This window comes from Myxocyprinus asiaticus, chromosome 49 (assembly GCF_019703515.2).
Source record: "Myxocyprinus asiaticus isolate MX2 ecotype Aquarium Trade chromosome 49, UBuf_Myxa_2, whole genome shotgun sequence".
NCBI lineage: Eukaryota > Metazoa > Chordata > Actinopteri > Cypriniformes > Catostomidae > Myxocyprinus > Myxocyprinus asiaticus.
The window spans coordinates 3,206,080-3,220,064 of record NC_059392.1 but is presented as its reverse complement, the minus strand read 5'-3'; the positions used below and the strand labels follow the sequence as shown (position 1 = coordinate 3,220,064).

The 13,985-nt window shown below is 37.9% G+C and overlaps 1 protein-coding gene across 2 annotated transcripts; it reads right to left on the bottom strand.

Moving 5' to 3' along the window:
- Window positions 1-25: 25 nt before the first annotated feature.
- LOC127438036 (thromboxane A2 receptor-like) lies at window positions 26-13,037 on the bottom strand. 2 transcript variants are annotated; one of them, XM_051693303.1, is made up of 4 exons: window positions 12,892-13,037; window positions 6,837-7,737; window positions 5,197-5,330; window positions 3,027-3,175 (listed from the first exon to the last, which is right to left on the bottom strand). In XM_051693303.1, the coding sequence occupies exons 2-4, from the start codon at window positions 7,650-7,652 to the stop codon at window positions 3,043-3,045; spliced, it is 1,083 nt and encodes a 360-aa protein (XP_051549263.1). In that variant the 5' UTR covers window positions 7,653-7,737; window positions 12,892-13,037; the 3' UTR covers window positions 3,027-3,042. The 2 variants fall into 2 exon arrangements, with proteins under 2 accessions (XP_051549262.1, XP_051549263.1); XM_051693302.1 differs by lacking the exon at window positions 5,197-5,330 and having other exon boundaries at window positions 26-3,175.
- Window positions 13,038-13,985: the final 948 nt, after the last annotated feature.

The following is a 13,985-nucleotide window of genomic DNA, read 5'->3' as shown; positions in this document are numbered from 1 at the left end:
CATGTGACCATATGATTTGGGGGCACTGAATGATTTTGAGAAACTAAAAAAATATATTCTAGCCTATGCGGTTGCGGCGTTATTAGCAAAAATGCGAATTAGCTTATTATAGCGCCACCGTGTGACCGATTCTTACAAAATGTGATATACAGCTTCGTGTCCACACCCTGCTAAATCTCAGTCTGTGTGAATGCTCCTTAAGTGGCTGTGAAACAGGGGCCCCCTGGGGCCAATAATTAGTTAGAAAGAGGATGCAGATATGAATCTAGACATTCCATGTTTGTTTGTTTTCCTGGTTCTTCCTTTCCCACCTACTAGCTCTGCTAGCAACATTGCTTCCCAGAAGTCATCTGTCACAACAACGCAAATGCTTTTCAGACTGACAGACCAACGCAATCCAAATAGAAGTGGGACGAATCATGAGTATGACCATTATGATGCAACATACTGTATGGGTTAGCACATCAAGAATAATAATGCACAACTGTTTACATTCAACATAAATATGAGATCATACCAAAAAATACCAGACATTTTCTCAAAATATTTAGGAGCTGGCTAAGTAGTAAGCATTTTAAGGCATCATAAGTGCACCCGATGCAAAGGCTACTCCAAAAGTGCTTCAAATCGGTTACTTAGAAGGCAGCTGCCCATGTACACTGCTAAAAAACAGCTTAAACCAGCCTAAGCTGGTTTGGTGGTCTTAGCTTTTCTCCCAGCCTGGTCTGGCTCATTTGTTTGAAGGTTTTAAAGGTGTTTTGGGTACTTTTCAGCTGGTCAGGTTGGGTTAACAGCTAAAGACCAGCTTGGCTGGGCTGAGAGACAACTTAAACCAAGTAAGACCAGATTAGGCTGGTTTAAGTTGTTTTTCAGCAAGGTATAGGCAGTAGACAGCAAGCTCATTAGGTTTTGCAACAGAGCTAGGGTTCCATGCTAACGTTAAATATTAGTAATACAATTTTAACGACCTATTTTTTTCTCTAAAAGACAAGAACTTTCCATGATGAAATCGAGCAAGAGTCTTCTTTTCACATTTAGACTAGAAATAAACCAGAATTCCTTTCATAGTTGCATTCAAAAGCAGACAATTGTTTTAATGCCATTTTGACAAAGTGTGTGGTCCTCATAGTTTTAACGACAAGCAAAGGGAGTGTATATGTCTGGGAAGCAAGCCAGTACTGGGCAGTATTCCTGAAATGAGACCCGTCTGTGAGCTTCCACAACAACATCTGTAAGTTTGCCTCAGTTTAATCCCTCTCCATGTGTATGCTTTGAATTACTACAAGTTTGCCACATTAAGACAGCTCAAACATGGCCTTCTTGAAAAGTCTTTTGGCCAGACCGGCCTTCAGTGACTCTCCGAAAACGATGCATCTCGATCCGCCACAAGCTGAGCTCATTGCTCAGAGGAACGAGTGGAGAACAGTGAGTGTGATCCACAGCAGATCACAAACATCTGATTTCATTCCTGATGGACGGGTTTACTCGGGCATTAGACCAGTGGAAACCGAAAACAATTCACATTCTTAGAGGCGAATTTACAGTTGCGCCACTTTTGAGCACGGTATTTCAGCGCAAAAACTTGCATCTTATTCACAAACCATCGCAATCCAGTTTAACCAGTTTATCTGTGATGGAATAACATGTATCTAAATTAAGTCAATGGGCCTGATTCATAAAAATATGACTAGAACGAATGTGCTATTTTTAATTGACGGTCTATGTACTGTACATAAGCATCAGACGGACACTTTTGGAGCTTCTCATTGGTTTTCAGAGTCGTAAATGATGTGTTTTAGGATGCGTGGCAAGTGAAAAATAATTTGATAGTTTTAAAATCGCATCTTATTCTGTGCTCCATCCAGTTGTCAAGACAGTCTCTGATTCGGTGAGACTACCTTTTGGAGTTGGTGCAACCCCCTTCTGGAGTAACCCTGCCCCATTGTGGAGATCTCCGGCTTGCAGCTATACCTACTTGGATTCGGTGGCTGCGCTGCTTGTGAGGTTTGTTGAGGCGCGCTGACTGCCCCCTGCCGACGTGGCTCGCGAACACACAAAGTACTTCCAAGCTTGAATTGCTCCAATGGTGGAAAAAAGTACTTTAATTATGGAATTAACATTCGGGTAAGGAGGCATAATTAATTGCAACACGTTTCTTAACACATCATTTTTTAATATAATTAATCAAACTAAAGTAATGCATTAAATCAACAGTCCAAGTAAGAACCTAGCATTTTTGAATGGTTTTCACAACAACACCAAAAATCGCTCTGCTCTTGTTTCATAAACAATTTCCATTGTCATCCTTTGCAGTGCAAACACGCGTCCTTTCCATGTAAATTAATTATTATAAAACACGCATTATTCACACAAGTCAGCGCTATTCACCCGCAGAAAGCAGGCGGTAAATGAAATTTCGTTTAAAAGAGATGTTTATGTTCATTTTCTAGAGATCATTGCTACAGTTATTCATCTAATGATGATCAAACGATTTTGAAGAGCATTCTAACCAGGCGTCCATCTAGTGTAGCTGAGCGAATTTTCAGCATTTTAAAGACCCAATCCAGCGATATCGTGAAGTCGCGATAATCTGCTGCATCGTCCACAACCTAGCACTCAGAATCATGATGCACAAATTGCATTCTGCAGAATGTTTTTGGGTGTCGTTATCTTGATTTGCATAATTGCTTTATAGAGTCGGGTGCTAAAACAACGCAGACAGTGCATGCAAAGAAACAACACTAACAGCGCAATTCAGTCTTTGCAAATTCATGACAAAGTAGATTTAATAATTACAGTAGTACAATCTACACAAGTTTCAACTCTTTAAATTGCTAAAGGATTGAGAAGAGCCAGAGGTGATTTGTACTGATAAGGGAGTATCCTCCTGTTTAGATCCGTCTGGATTTTGTCGGACATGATCCAAATCGCCAAGGGTTCCTGCGAAAGAGGCACGAGTGAGCTTCCGAACTGAGGTGGAGAATGATGAGTACATGCTGACGATTGAGCCACGGGACCAGTCCATTCTGGGGTAAATCTGTTTCAGTATGGAACGTCGGAACAGGATGTAGACCCAGGGATCCAAGACCTGGTTCCCCGACGCAAAACGAAGCCAGAGAAGCAGGTAACGAACTTCGAGCCTGCTGCCCGACAACACGGTCTGTGCAATAAACACCTGCAAAGAGCAAAAAAACGAGTATGTGAGTGAGAAATGGTTGAAACAAAACAGAAACATAATTGGCCATGTGTACGCTGAGCGTGAGCCAACGCTTGAATTCCACTTGAGTCAGACGTTGAAAATTAAACACAGTCATTGTGGTGCACTGGGGTCACTAAGGGATTTGTCATTTAAAAATGTATACAAGATGACTTGAAAAACAAATGTTTTTTTTTACAATATATATATATATAGAAGCAAGACCAGAATATATCATCTGAGGGTGTCAGACAAACAGTTTCCAGAACCAAAATTACATCATGCCGATACTAAATATACTGTATTTGGTAATGTTTTTTCAAGTCTCTGAAAACATTTATTGCATGAATCTCACATAATCTGTCAAGGACAATATAGATATATATAGGCTCCATTTCCTTCATGCAAATATAATTTCTGTTTCATTTTTTCCTAGAAAATACTGGACATACTGTAAAATGAATCATGTGAGGTCAGACGCCGCCTTATTTGGAGACTGCAAAGAATTTTTAAGCGTGGAATTGTCTGGTGGTCACATGACCTTTTTGATTATTTTGATTATTCCTGTAAGATACCAAAGGGGTATGTTGTTATCATGAACACTTAGAAATAAAAATTGTGAGCTAGACAGTTCTAAATTACACATCTTAACAGTGTTCACTCGACAGAATACACACATGCTCAAACACACACAGTGCATTTGATGCAACAAAACATTCTCATCAAACATTTACCAGCTTACCATAGTAACCACAGTATCCACCAAAACAGTATAGTTGCTACAGTAAGTACTGTCATTTTTTGCACTTGGTTTAGCTACTGAAGTCATTCAAATAAATTAATTAAATCGCATAAAATATATTATATTTTATAATTGTATAAATTGATTAATAATTTATAATAATCCTATAATAATTTTGTTTATTACCAAAACAATATAGTTGCTGACATTCAAATAAATAAATAGGTAAGTAAATAAATACAATGTAACAAAATATATTTGTTTTATATTATAAATATATAAATTGGTTTATAATTTATAATAATTCTATAATAATTTATCATCAAAACAATATAATTGTTACAGTAAGTACTCTTAACTTTGTATTAGCTACTGAAGTTATTCAAATAAATAAATTATATTGCAAAAAATATATTATATTTTATTTTATAATTGTATTAATTTATATTTTATAATTCTATAAGTAATTTATGTTTATTATCAAAACATTAGAGTTGCTACAGTAAGTACTGTATCTTTTTGAACTTTGTATTAGCTACTGCAGTCATTTAAAATAAATAGATAAATAAATAATGAAATTGCATAATATATTATATTTCATAATTGTATACATTGATTTATAATTTATAATAATCCTATAATAATTTTATTACCAAAACAATATATGCAGTCATTCAAATAAATAAAGTAGGTAAGTAAAAAAATACAATTTAACTAAATATATTTTATTTTTATGTTATATGAATGTATAAATTGTTTTATAATTTCTATTAATCCTATAATGATTTTATTATTACCAAAACAATTACTACTGCAACTTTTTGAACTTGCTTATAGATACTGCAGTTATTCAAACAAAGAAACAAATAAATACATAAAATGTAACAAAATGCATTATATGTGTGTGTGTATATATATATATATATATATATATATTATTTTATATAAATGTCTAATTCTTTTATAATTTAGAATAATCCCATATCTATGATTTTTACAGTAGTAACAATAACTGGAGTAAAAATAGTATTTTGGCAGAAACTTCCGTTACCATGGTAACCGTAATGAGATGTCAGGAGGATGATGATGATGCCAGTACACAGCGGCCATTCTTGCACTGTTGCTGCAATGAATCAGCAAATGGCAGAAGAAGTCTGCAGCAATCTTATGTTACATTTGACAAAGGAGTGTGAATGGTGCTCGCTGTTAATTCGGATTGCAATCTGGATTAGCCAACTGGATCGGTTAATGTACTCGCCTCAGTCTAGACTCCTGACATAGGATGTAAATCCAGGGGTCACATATCTGATTGAAGGTGGCCAATCGCAGAGAGAACAGTACGCTATAAGGGTTCACAGGTACGGAGGACACAACGGTCTTCAAAATGTATATCTGTCCAGGAGAAACAAGGTTAGGTAGTGTCATTGAAACCTTAAAAACTTCTGGTGTGCAAAGAGTTATTATCTTTCATATTTTGTTAAAAATGCTGGATTGTGTGTGTGTTGGACTTCCTGTTCTTTCCTTCCACAGGAAATGACTCTTTCGCATTAGTCTTATCAGTATCCCACACGCAATTCTGTAATGTTCCTCAACTTACAGAACACTGAAAAAACTTCCTGAGTTAAGCCTCTTAACATATTATTTGAAAACCTGTAAAACCTTAATACATCTGCCCTTATGACTTCAATACTGTTCCTGTATTGAGTTAAACTAATACACAAACACCTTTTGTAAGATAAATGTGATGAGCAGGAAATAAAACAAGCAGCGTCAGAGATAATTAAAATAGACAATTACAAGAAGCAGTTCTCGTAAAGTCACATCACAAGTTTGTACCAGATGCTGCTGACATCTGGATTTATAATTGGTGAGTCATATTTAAAGAACATTGTTTTGCATTAACAAATTATTTGAAATCAGATGTGAACAATGAACTTGTACCAATGGCATGTTTACAGATATCACAACAAGTCTGTGTAGTTTGAAAAAAACCATACGCCAATGAACAAGGCAACGTTTTGTGTTGAAAGCTAACTTGAGACAATTGCTTTGTTCCAAAACCTAGTGAGTAGCCTATATAAGCAGTATCCTATGTTTAGGGGTTAGGTTCAGGACCCAGATGTAAAGGATGTTCCAAATGGTAGAGGGACAAACTATGATGCCTCCTAAGATACCTTGTTTTAGCCAAATTCGAAGGCAGAAAAAACAAGTGGAAAAATAAATCCAAGATGGCCGACGAGTCAAGAATTTTTTTGTTTATGAATATATTTCATTCAAAAAAGTATTGTATAAGTGCATGTTATGTCTATTTTGTGCTTTTAGATTTATTTTATATAATATAGATTATTATAAAGTCATTAGCAACATGTTAGCATAAAACTCTATTGGAATCAACAGCAAGTTTTCCGTGCTGAGTGCTATTTGCATGGGGTGTGGTGTTGCTACATCTATAGAGTCACTTATGAGGTTTCTATCTCAGTTAGGATGCTGCCTTAGAAGCCAGCTGCCTATGTAGGCAGTATGCAGCTCACTAGGTTTTGAAACAGAGGCTATTTATACAACGATTCCAGCTAATTCCTGGTCATTTTGGTCAGTTGAGCAAAAACAGGCTATTCAATATTTAAGAATAATTTCATAAGCACAATGCATGTAATGATGCCTGCAGAAAAACCCAGCTTAAACCAGCATAAGAATGTTCACTGGCCTCCCAGCCTGGCCAAGCTGGTCTTCAGCTGGTTTAGCTGATCTTCCTTGCCAGCCAAGTCCCCAAGTGCTCAAAACCCATTTAAAACCAGCAAATCAGACCAGCCTAACCAGCTTGGCAGGGCTGGAAGACCAGTTACCCACCTTAGGCTGGTTTAAGTTGTTTTTTTCAGCAGTGATAGAATCAACACTTACCAGTAGAGGGCACCAGCAGATAGATGCAATGACCATGATCAGGATCAACTGTACCATCATCTCCACTTCATAGTCTCGTCTCCGTTGACTGGCGTCTTGCCCGCAACACACCCTTAGAAGTGTAATCACGCTCACCGTGTTGAGCAAGAAGGACATGACCAGCGACAGCAGACCAACCAGTGAGAAGATCAAACTGAAGGTCATGTCCAGAGGTTTGGAGCTGATGTTCAGGAAACACCATGATCCAGGCATCTGCAGGTGATAGCTTCCAAGCCCCACCAAAGGCAACAAGCTGATACAACCTGCCGTAACCCACAACATGGCGACGATTGACAAGGCTCTGCTCTTGGACATGTTGGTAGAACGAGCAAAGGGTCGGTTGATCCCCACAAAGCGTTCCATGGCCATGGCGGCCCCCAACAACAGCGGGCAAAGGCCATAGAAGACCATGGACATGCCCATGAAGTTGCAAAAGTGGCAATGGGGGTCCAGCTCGCGCCAGTTGAAGTGTGTAATATGGAAGGACACCACAATGGAACCAGTGATCACGAGTCCCATGAAGTCGGTAAACACCAGGCCACCGAGAAACAGCAGGAAGGAGGAACGGGACCGGCTCTTGGTGTGATGGAACGTCTTGGCTAGCACCACCAAGGCGAAGAGGTTCGAGCTCAGTCCAAGTCCGCTAAACACTGCTGAGAAGTAGGCAGAGGCAATGGTGTGGTTGTATTCAAAAGGGGGGCTGTTGATCGAAAAGCACAGGGGAGTTTCATTGGATGATACAGCAGTTCTATGGTTCGAGAAGAACGACGAAAACATGATGGCAGCAAATGAGTTGCTTCTCCAGAGGGAACTTCTTTTGCTTATTTCATCTTGTGAACTTCACATCTAAAGATCTTTGGGCCTGGTGGAAATACACACACAAAAAAATGGATGGCAGTCAAAAAATGTATAACGGTTGCCAAGCAGTACTATTATTACTCAAGAAGACTAAAACAACATCATCACACAGGAAATCAACATATTGCTTCCGAAAGTTCATGTACCCTAAAATCAACATTTTGCATCAATTGGAGCATTGACACATTTACCTCAAGCTCTACTGATAGCTTAAATTAATATTTGCTTTAAAATTCAAATTTTACTCCACTTACGGTTGGTTTAGGTTTGGGGTTTGGGGGTACAGTTAATCAAATATGCATTCTTGTAGACTGTATTACATCATTTATAAGTAAAAATACAACTCGCTTTTGGCGCCACTCTGTGGACATTTCACTCGCAAACTGGAGCTCATGCGCGCCTATACGTTCAACAACACTTCCAGCTTTGGCCACTTGAGGCAGTGGTTCGAATTTTGGTAAGCACAGACTGATTTGTGTAGGATATTCATATAGGAACTCGCTTAGGGCCCCATATGCTCAGAAACCCTTCTGTTAACACCTATCATCCACAATGCAACAGCATTTTTTTCCACCGAAAATGGAGACTTTCGAAAATGCTCTCCATAACCACGTACTTTGGAAAACAATAACATTAGGAAACTGAATTTTTTTTATCTTGTTGCATAGTGCGTGTTAATTATGAAGCTAAACAGTCAAGTTTGACGTATTGTTTCAACACTTCTTGTGCTTTCAATCATTGATTTGGAAGAAAACCGAATAAATGAGTCAAATCCATGGGTGTTGTTTTTCCAGACAGCAACATTACAGAACTCAAGATTCTAAACAAACATTCAACAGCACACGTAATCTAAAACATGAACTATGATGGACAAAACGTGTGGACTCGGTGTTCTCCAACCTTTGCTTTTCTGTGAAACAGGCGTAAACAGGAAGTGCGAGACATTTGATGATTAATTCCATCACAAAACACAATCAGACTCCTTAAAATCTGAGAGGTCATAAAAAGAAAAGAGGTTAAGCCTAAGGTGGTTTGCTAGTCAGAGCTGGTCAGGTTGGTCTGGTCTGATGGTTTTTGAGGGGTTTTGGGTACTTGTCAGTTTGTCAAGCTTAGAAAACAGCTGTCCAAATAAACACCAGCTTGTCCAGGCTGGAAGATTAAACCAGTTGAAGACCAGCTTTACCAGGCTAGAAGACCAGCTAAACAAGCTTGAACCAGTTAAGACCAGCAAACCACCTTAGGCTGTTTTTTTTTCCAGCAGGGTTTCCAGTGTTTCCCTAAGGAATGTGAAGTGTCCACTTACAATAAACATTAGTGGCTTCATCCACAAATAATATTTGCTTTCCACACTTAGATCGATACCTTAAGTGCTATTATCTCTCAGCCATTATTTTTCATTGGGCAAATGGCTAAACACCTAAATACATGAGGGGGACACAGGATACCTCGCTGGACGATGGATCACAATGTTGTTTCCACTGCTAGGTTACTGTAATCCGGGTTAATGAGGATACAGTATACAGAAACCCGAAGCTCTTGATGCTGTTTATGTGTCTCTCTTAGCAGCAATTCCAATACAAACTGCATTAGTCAAACACAGCGCTTACCACAGCACACGCTTGTAATCTATTTAATTTGTAACAGACATAAAAATAAGCTAGACAAATGTCAGAGGAAGAGAGTGGACTGCATAGTCTCATGGTTCCAGAAAAAGATTCATTCTTATGCATGTATATTCAGTTTTTCAATGTAAAACTGCATTTATCCAGGACAATAAAACATTGACTGTGGGGGCCTGGGTAAATCAGTTCGCTAGTTCACTAGTTCGAATCCCAGGGCATGCTGAGTGACTCCAGCCAGGTCCCCTAAGCAACCAAATTGGCCCGGAGCTAGGGAGGGTAGAGTCACATGGGGTAACCTCCTCGTGGTCGCTATAATGTGGTTCGTTCTCGGTGGGGCGTGTGGTGAGTTGAGCGTAGTTGCCGCGGTGGATGGCGTGAAGCTATGTCTCCGTGGCAATGCGCTCAAAAAGCCACACGATAAGATGCGTGGGTTGACGATCTCAGACGCGGAGGCAACTGGGATTCATCCTCCGCCACCCGGACTCGGCTAATCACTACGCGACCACGAGGACTTAAAAAGCACATTGGGAATTAGGCATTCCAAATTGGGAGAAAAAGGGGAAAAATAATAATAATAATAATAATATGTTGACTGTGTTATGCTATATAAATTACATAGGGACATCTTTCTATGATTCTTTTATGTGTTTCAAACTTTCAAACTCAGCATTAAATAATCTTTTTTGTGTCTTACATTTATACCATTTACAAGATGTTCCACTGATATTACTCGTATCTATTCATCAATGTTTATTTATACAGTACTGTGCAAAAGTCTTAGGCACATACTGTAAGATGTTTCTCTTTTCTTAAGATGTTTATTTATATCTACCGCTTTAGTGTGTCAACAGGAAATATAAATGTTAGACTCCCAAACATTCCTTTTGCAAACAGAATAGAAGAACAGGGAGCCCTGCAACATATGGCATGGCCCCCACAGAGCCCCCCACTGAACATTGAGTCAGTCTGGGATTATATAAAGAGACAGAAGCAATTGAGACAGCCTAAATAGATAGAAGCACTGTGGCGAATATTCCAAGAACCTTTGAACATTCTATCTGCCAACAACTAAGAAAAACTGCACTGTAAACCCTAAAGGACTTTTCACACCAAACTCGACGCGATTATGAGAGGCGAATCACCGGCAAATGGCCCATTCCATTGAAAGCGAAGCGACTGTTCGCCGTTAGCACATTCACGCCTTTACAATAGGTGGTGCTAATCGACAAGCAATTTTATCCTGGTATGGTAGGCGGTTTAACGCACCTTTTGAGCTGGTCCACCCTACGCCCGTCAGCGGGTTAGAAGAAATAACCACTTGACAAGTTTGCAAAATAAACAAGAAAAGCAAGCTATCTAGTGAGCAGATCGAAAAAATAAAACGCATCACTCTACCAGCTGAAGCAGCAATGATGAGTGTGTTGTTGATTTGCTCAAAGAGTAAGAAAACTTTCGAGACACTTCACAAATTATTTCAGTTCATCTGCTGACAAGTTGACTGACAGTATTATAATGATTAGAAAGAATCGAGTGTGAAAAATGGTTTAACGGTTAAAGCATGTTACCATTTGAAAAAAAAAAAGTTTCTCCCCAATTTGAAATGCCCAATTCCCAATGCGCTCTAAGTCCTCCTGGTGGCGTAGTGAATCTGCACATCTTATCACATGGCTTGTTGAGTGCGTTACTGCAGAGATGTAGAGCGTGTGGAGGCTTCACACTATTCTCCGCAGCATCCACGCACAATTCACCACGCGCCCCACCAAGAGTGAGAACCACACATTACAGCAACCACAAGGAAGTTTCCTGATGTGACGCTACCCTCCCTAGCAACCGGGCCAATTTGGTTGCTTAGGAGACCTGGCTAGAGTCACATTTGGAGCAATATTAATTATATGCCACGGTCACCAGTTGCTCTGGCTCTGGTTACTGCAACGGTTTCTGACACGTGATCTAAAGCTTATATATTATTGGTCAGGGCAATTGTTCGGGCGAAGAAAAACAAAACTGTGAAAAAAGCTTCGCTTTGTCGCCACGCGATCCGGCACAAATGTTTGCTCCAGGTGAGAATAGCTCGTTAGGAATCTATTGTTTGGATTCAAAATGTTACATTTGTTATTACTGGAAAAATCAAGTTTTGGGCTCATAACTCAAATATCTGTGTTCCTTGAACTTATTTTTCTTAAAAATCTATAGACTTAAGATTTTAAGTGTTAATAACTCAAACTATTGAGTACAAAATTGAGGCAATGGGGTATAACTATAACGCCTTGCGCTTGAATGATTTAATTGTAATTATGTTTCTTGGTCAAAGGGAACATATGGGGGCATTTAAATAGTTGTTATTAAGACTTCATAGAGGTTTTAGCTCTTCTGAGTTTTATTTGAGTCTACTTGCATCTAGTTACCTTAATTTAAATAGTTAAGTTCATATGATCACCAAGTCAAGTGAACTTCAGTTATTACGTTTTGGAGACTTAAGTCTCTGTTCAACTGAGGGAACGAGTGTACTCAGTCAATTAAGTCAAGTCAACTCACTATAGTTTCCAATTCTAGGAGAATTGGTGCTGTTTTGAAGGCAAAGGTGGTCACACCAAATATTGATTGAGCTTTTTTATGTTTACTAGGCTTTGTATGATGTTACTTGATAAATGAATACACTGTGTGACATTATATTTTAAGACATCCTCACTATGCAACATTTTTCAAAAGTGCCTAAAACATTTGCCCAGTATCCTGTATGTGCTAATGACATCATTCTAATTCTTTATTATATACAAGTGGTTCAAATTCAGGTGTGTTTTTAATCATATCTATTCAATTATGATATAACAGTTATACTATGTTCAATCATTTATTCTGTAAAGGCTAATAATGTCCTTCTGATTCAGTAGGCTACTAGTGGGTTGAATTTAGGGTTGAAAAATCATTAGTATATCTTTATATGAATTAAGATAGATGTTCCACATTTATGACTCATATGATATCTTAATGATATAGTTTTTTAGGCTATATGTTATATAATGACATCATTCTGATTCTGTATTAATATGTAAAAGAAATAACGCTAATAATTAATCTTAAATCGATACAAGATGTTCCACAACTATAAATCATACTAAATATCAATTATGAACTGCTATATACTATGAATCTACATTTATCATCATTTGTAGCTAATTAGAGCTTTATAAATGCAGATTAATAAAGCCAAAACTTTATATCTCTTACGACATTTGCTTAATAATTTACAATGTGTTTTGGTCCAAATAAATCAAAACCAAAAATAAAAAGTTTACAAAATAGCTATTGGATCTTATGCAGAAATACATTTAATCATATTGTGGATTTTTTGGGGATGGGAGACTAACATCCTACAATGTGCAAAAATTCATTTTCATCTGCATTAAAAAACAAATAGAGCTCTACTGCATGATGTTTAAATTCTAAAATAAGTTCGAAAGCAAAACAGTCAATGTTGACTTATCTATAAACACCATTAATCATTTTATAAATAAAAAATGTAAAAGTACTTTTACCTCTCAAAGGATGAAAGTTCTCGGTTCTCCAGAGCGCATTTCTCCAGTGACACCAAAGACCTTCAAGATGTGCGTCTTATCACCTCCATCCTGCCTGAGCACTTACACTCCTCTGATGTTGAGCTGAAAACACGCATGACTGTTATAATCATCCACAGACTATAGACACTATTCTCTTTCCTTCTTCCTCTTGCATTAGTGCTGCAGTTCCCAGAAGAGCCGCTCAATGATACTGAGATAATTTTTGGACTGGGGCCAAAAAAAACAATCAAAACAAAACTGTAAAATTAAAATCCATATCAGAAACTCTCAGAAACCACAATTTAGGTTGAAATGTTCTGAGATGATGGAAAAAACATGTTAGAACAAATATTAAGTGTGTTGTGTATTTGCAGTTCAGTTAGGTTTAAATTTTGCATGAGCATGTAATTGGCTCTGGGAGAATGTTTTTTCATCTTTAAGTTTAAATAATGCACGACAGTAAGAAAACTCCAGAAAACATTTTAGAAACCTGATGTCAGTGAATAATGACTGGAAGTGTATTTGTGATCATGACAAACATCCCCCTTTAATAAAGGCAAGCCACTATTTTAACATTTTAAGATCATTTTGAAGTCATTTCCATAAAGGTGAAAATATTTTGATCTTTAGGGTGGGCAACTGGTTGTCTCTTCATTGGGGTAAGGGCATGAGAAGTTTCCGGGGCGGGGCACAAGGAAAATCTAGTGGGGCAATGCCCCCCCTAAGACCCGGCCATGTTGTAGCTATTTCCTGGAGTATGTTAAAGGGATAGTTTACCCAAAAATGAAAAGTCAGTCAATGTTTACTCACCTCTGTGTTGTTATAACCCCATATGACTTTCTTTCTTTTTCTTTACACAAAGGGAGAAATTGTGAAGAAATGTTGAGCTCAGTGATGTCATATTTGGCAGTTTATGGTGACCACCTCTTCAAGCTTCAAAAGAACACAGACAGTATAATTCAGAAGTCTGATAAATTATTCCATGAGACTCATGATTGTTATGAAAGGATACGATAAGATTTGGTGCAGAAACAAACTGAAATCAAATGTGTTATTTAGTGAAAATGTTCACT

Coding starts and splice junctions, on each gene's coding strand:
- LOC127438036 (XM_051693302.1), bottom strand. CDS start 7,652: ATGTTTTCGTCGTTCTTCTCGAACCATAGAACTGCTGTATCATCCAAT. Junction 3,176..6,836: donor TCTGCTGGTGCCCTCTACTG/GTAAGTGTTGAT, acceptor TGCTCTTTGCAG/GTGTTTATTGCACAGACCGT.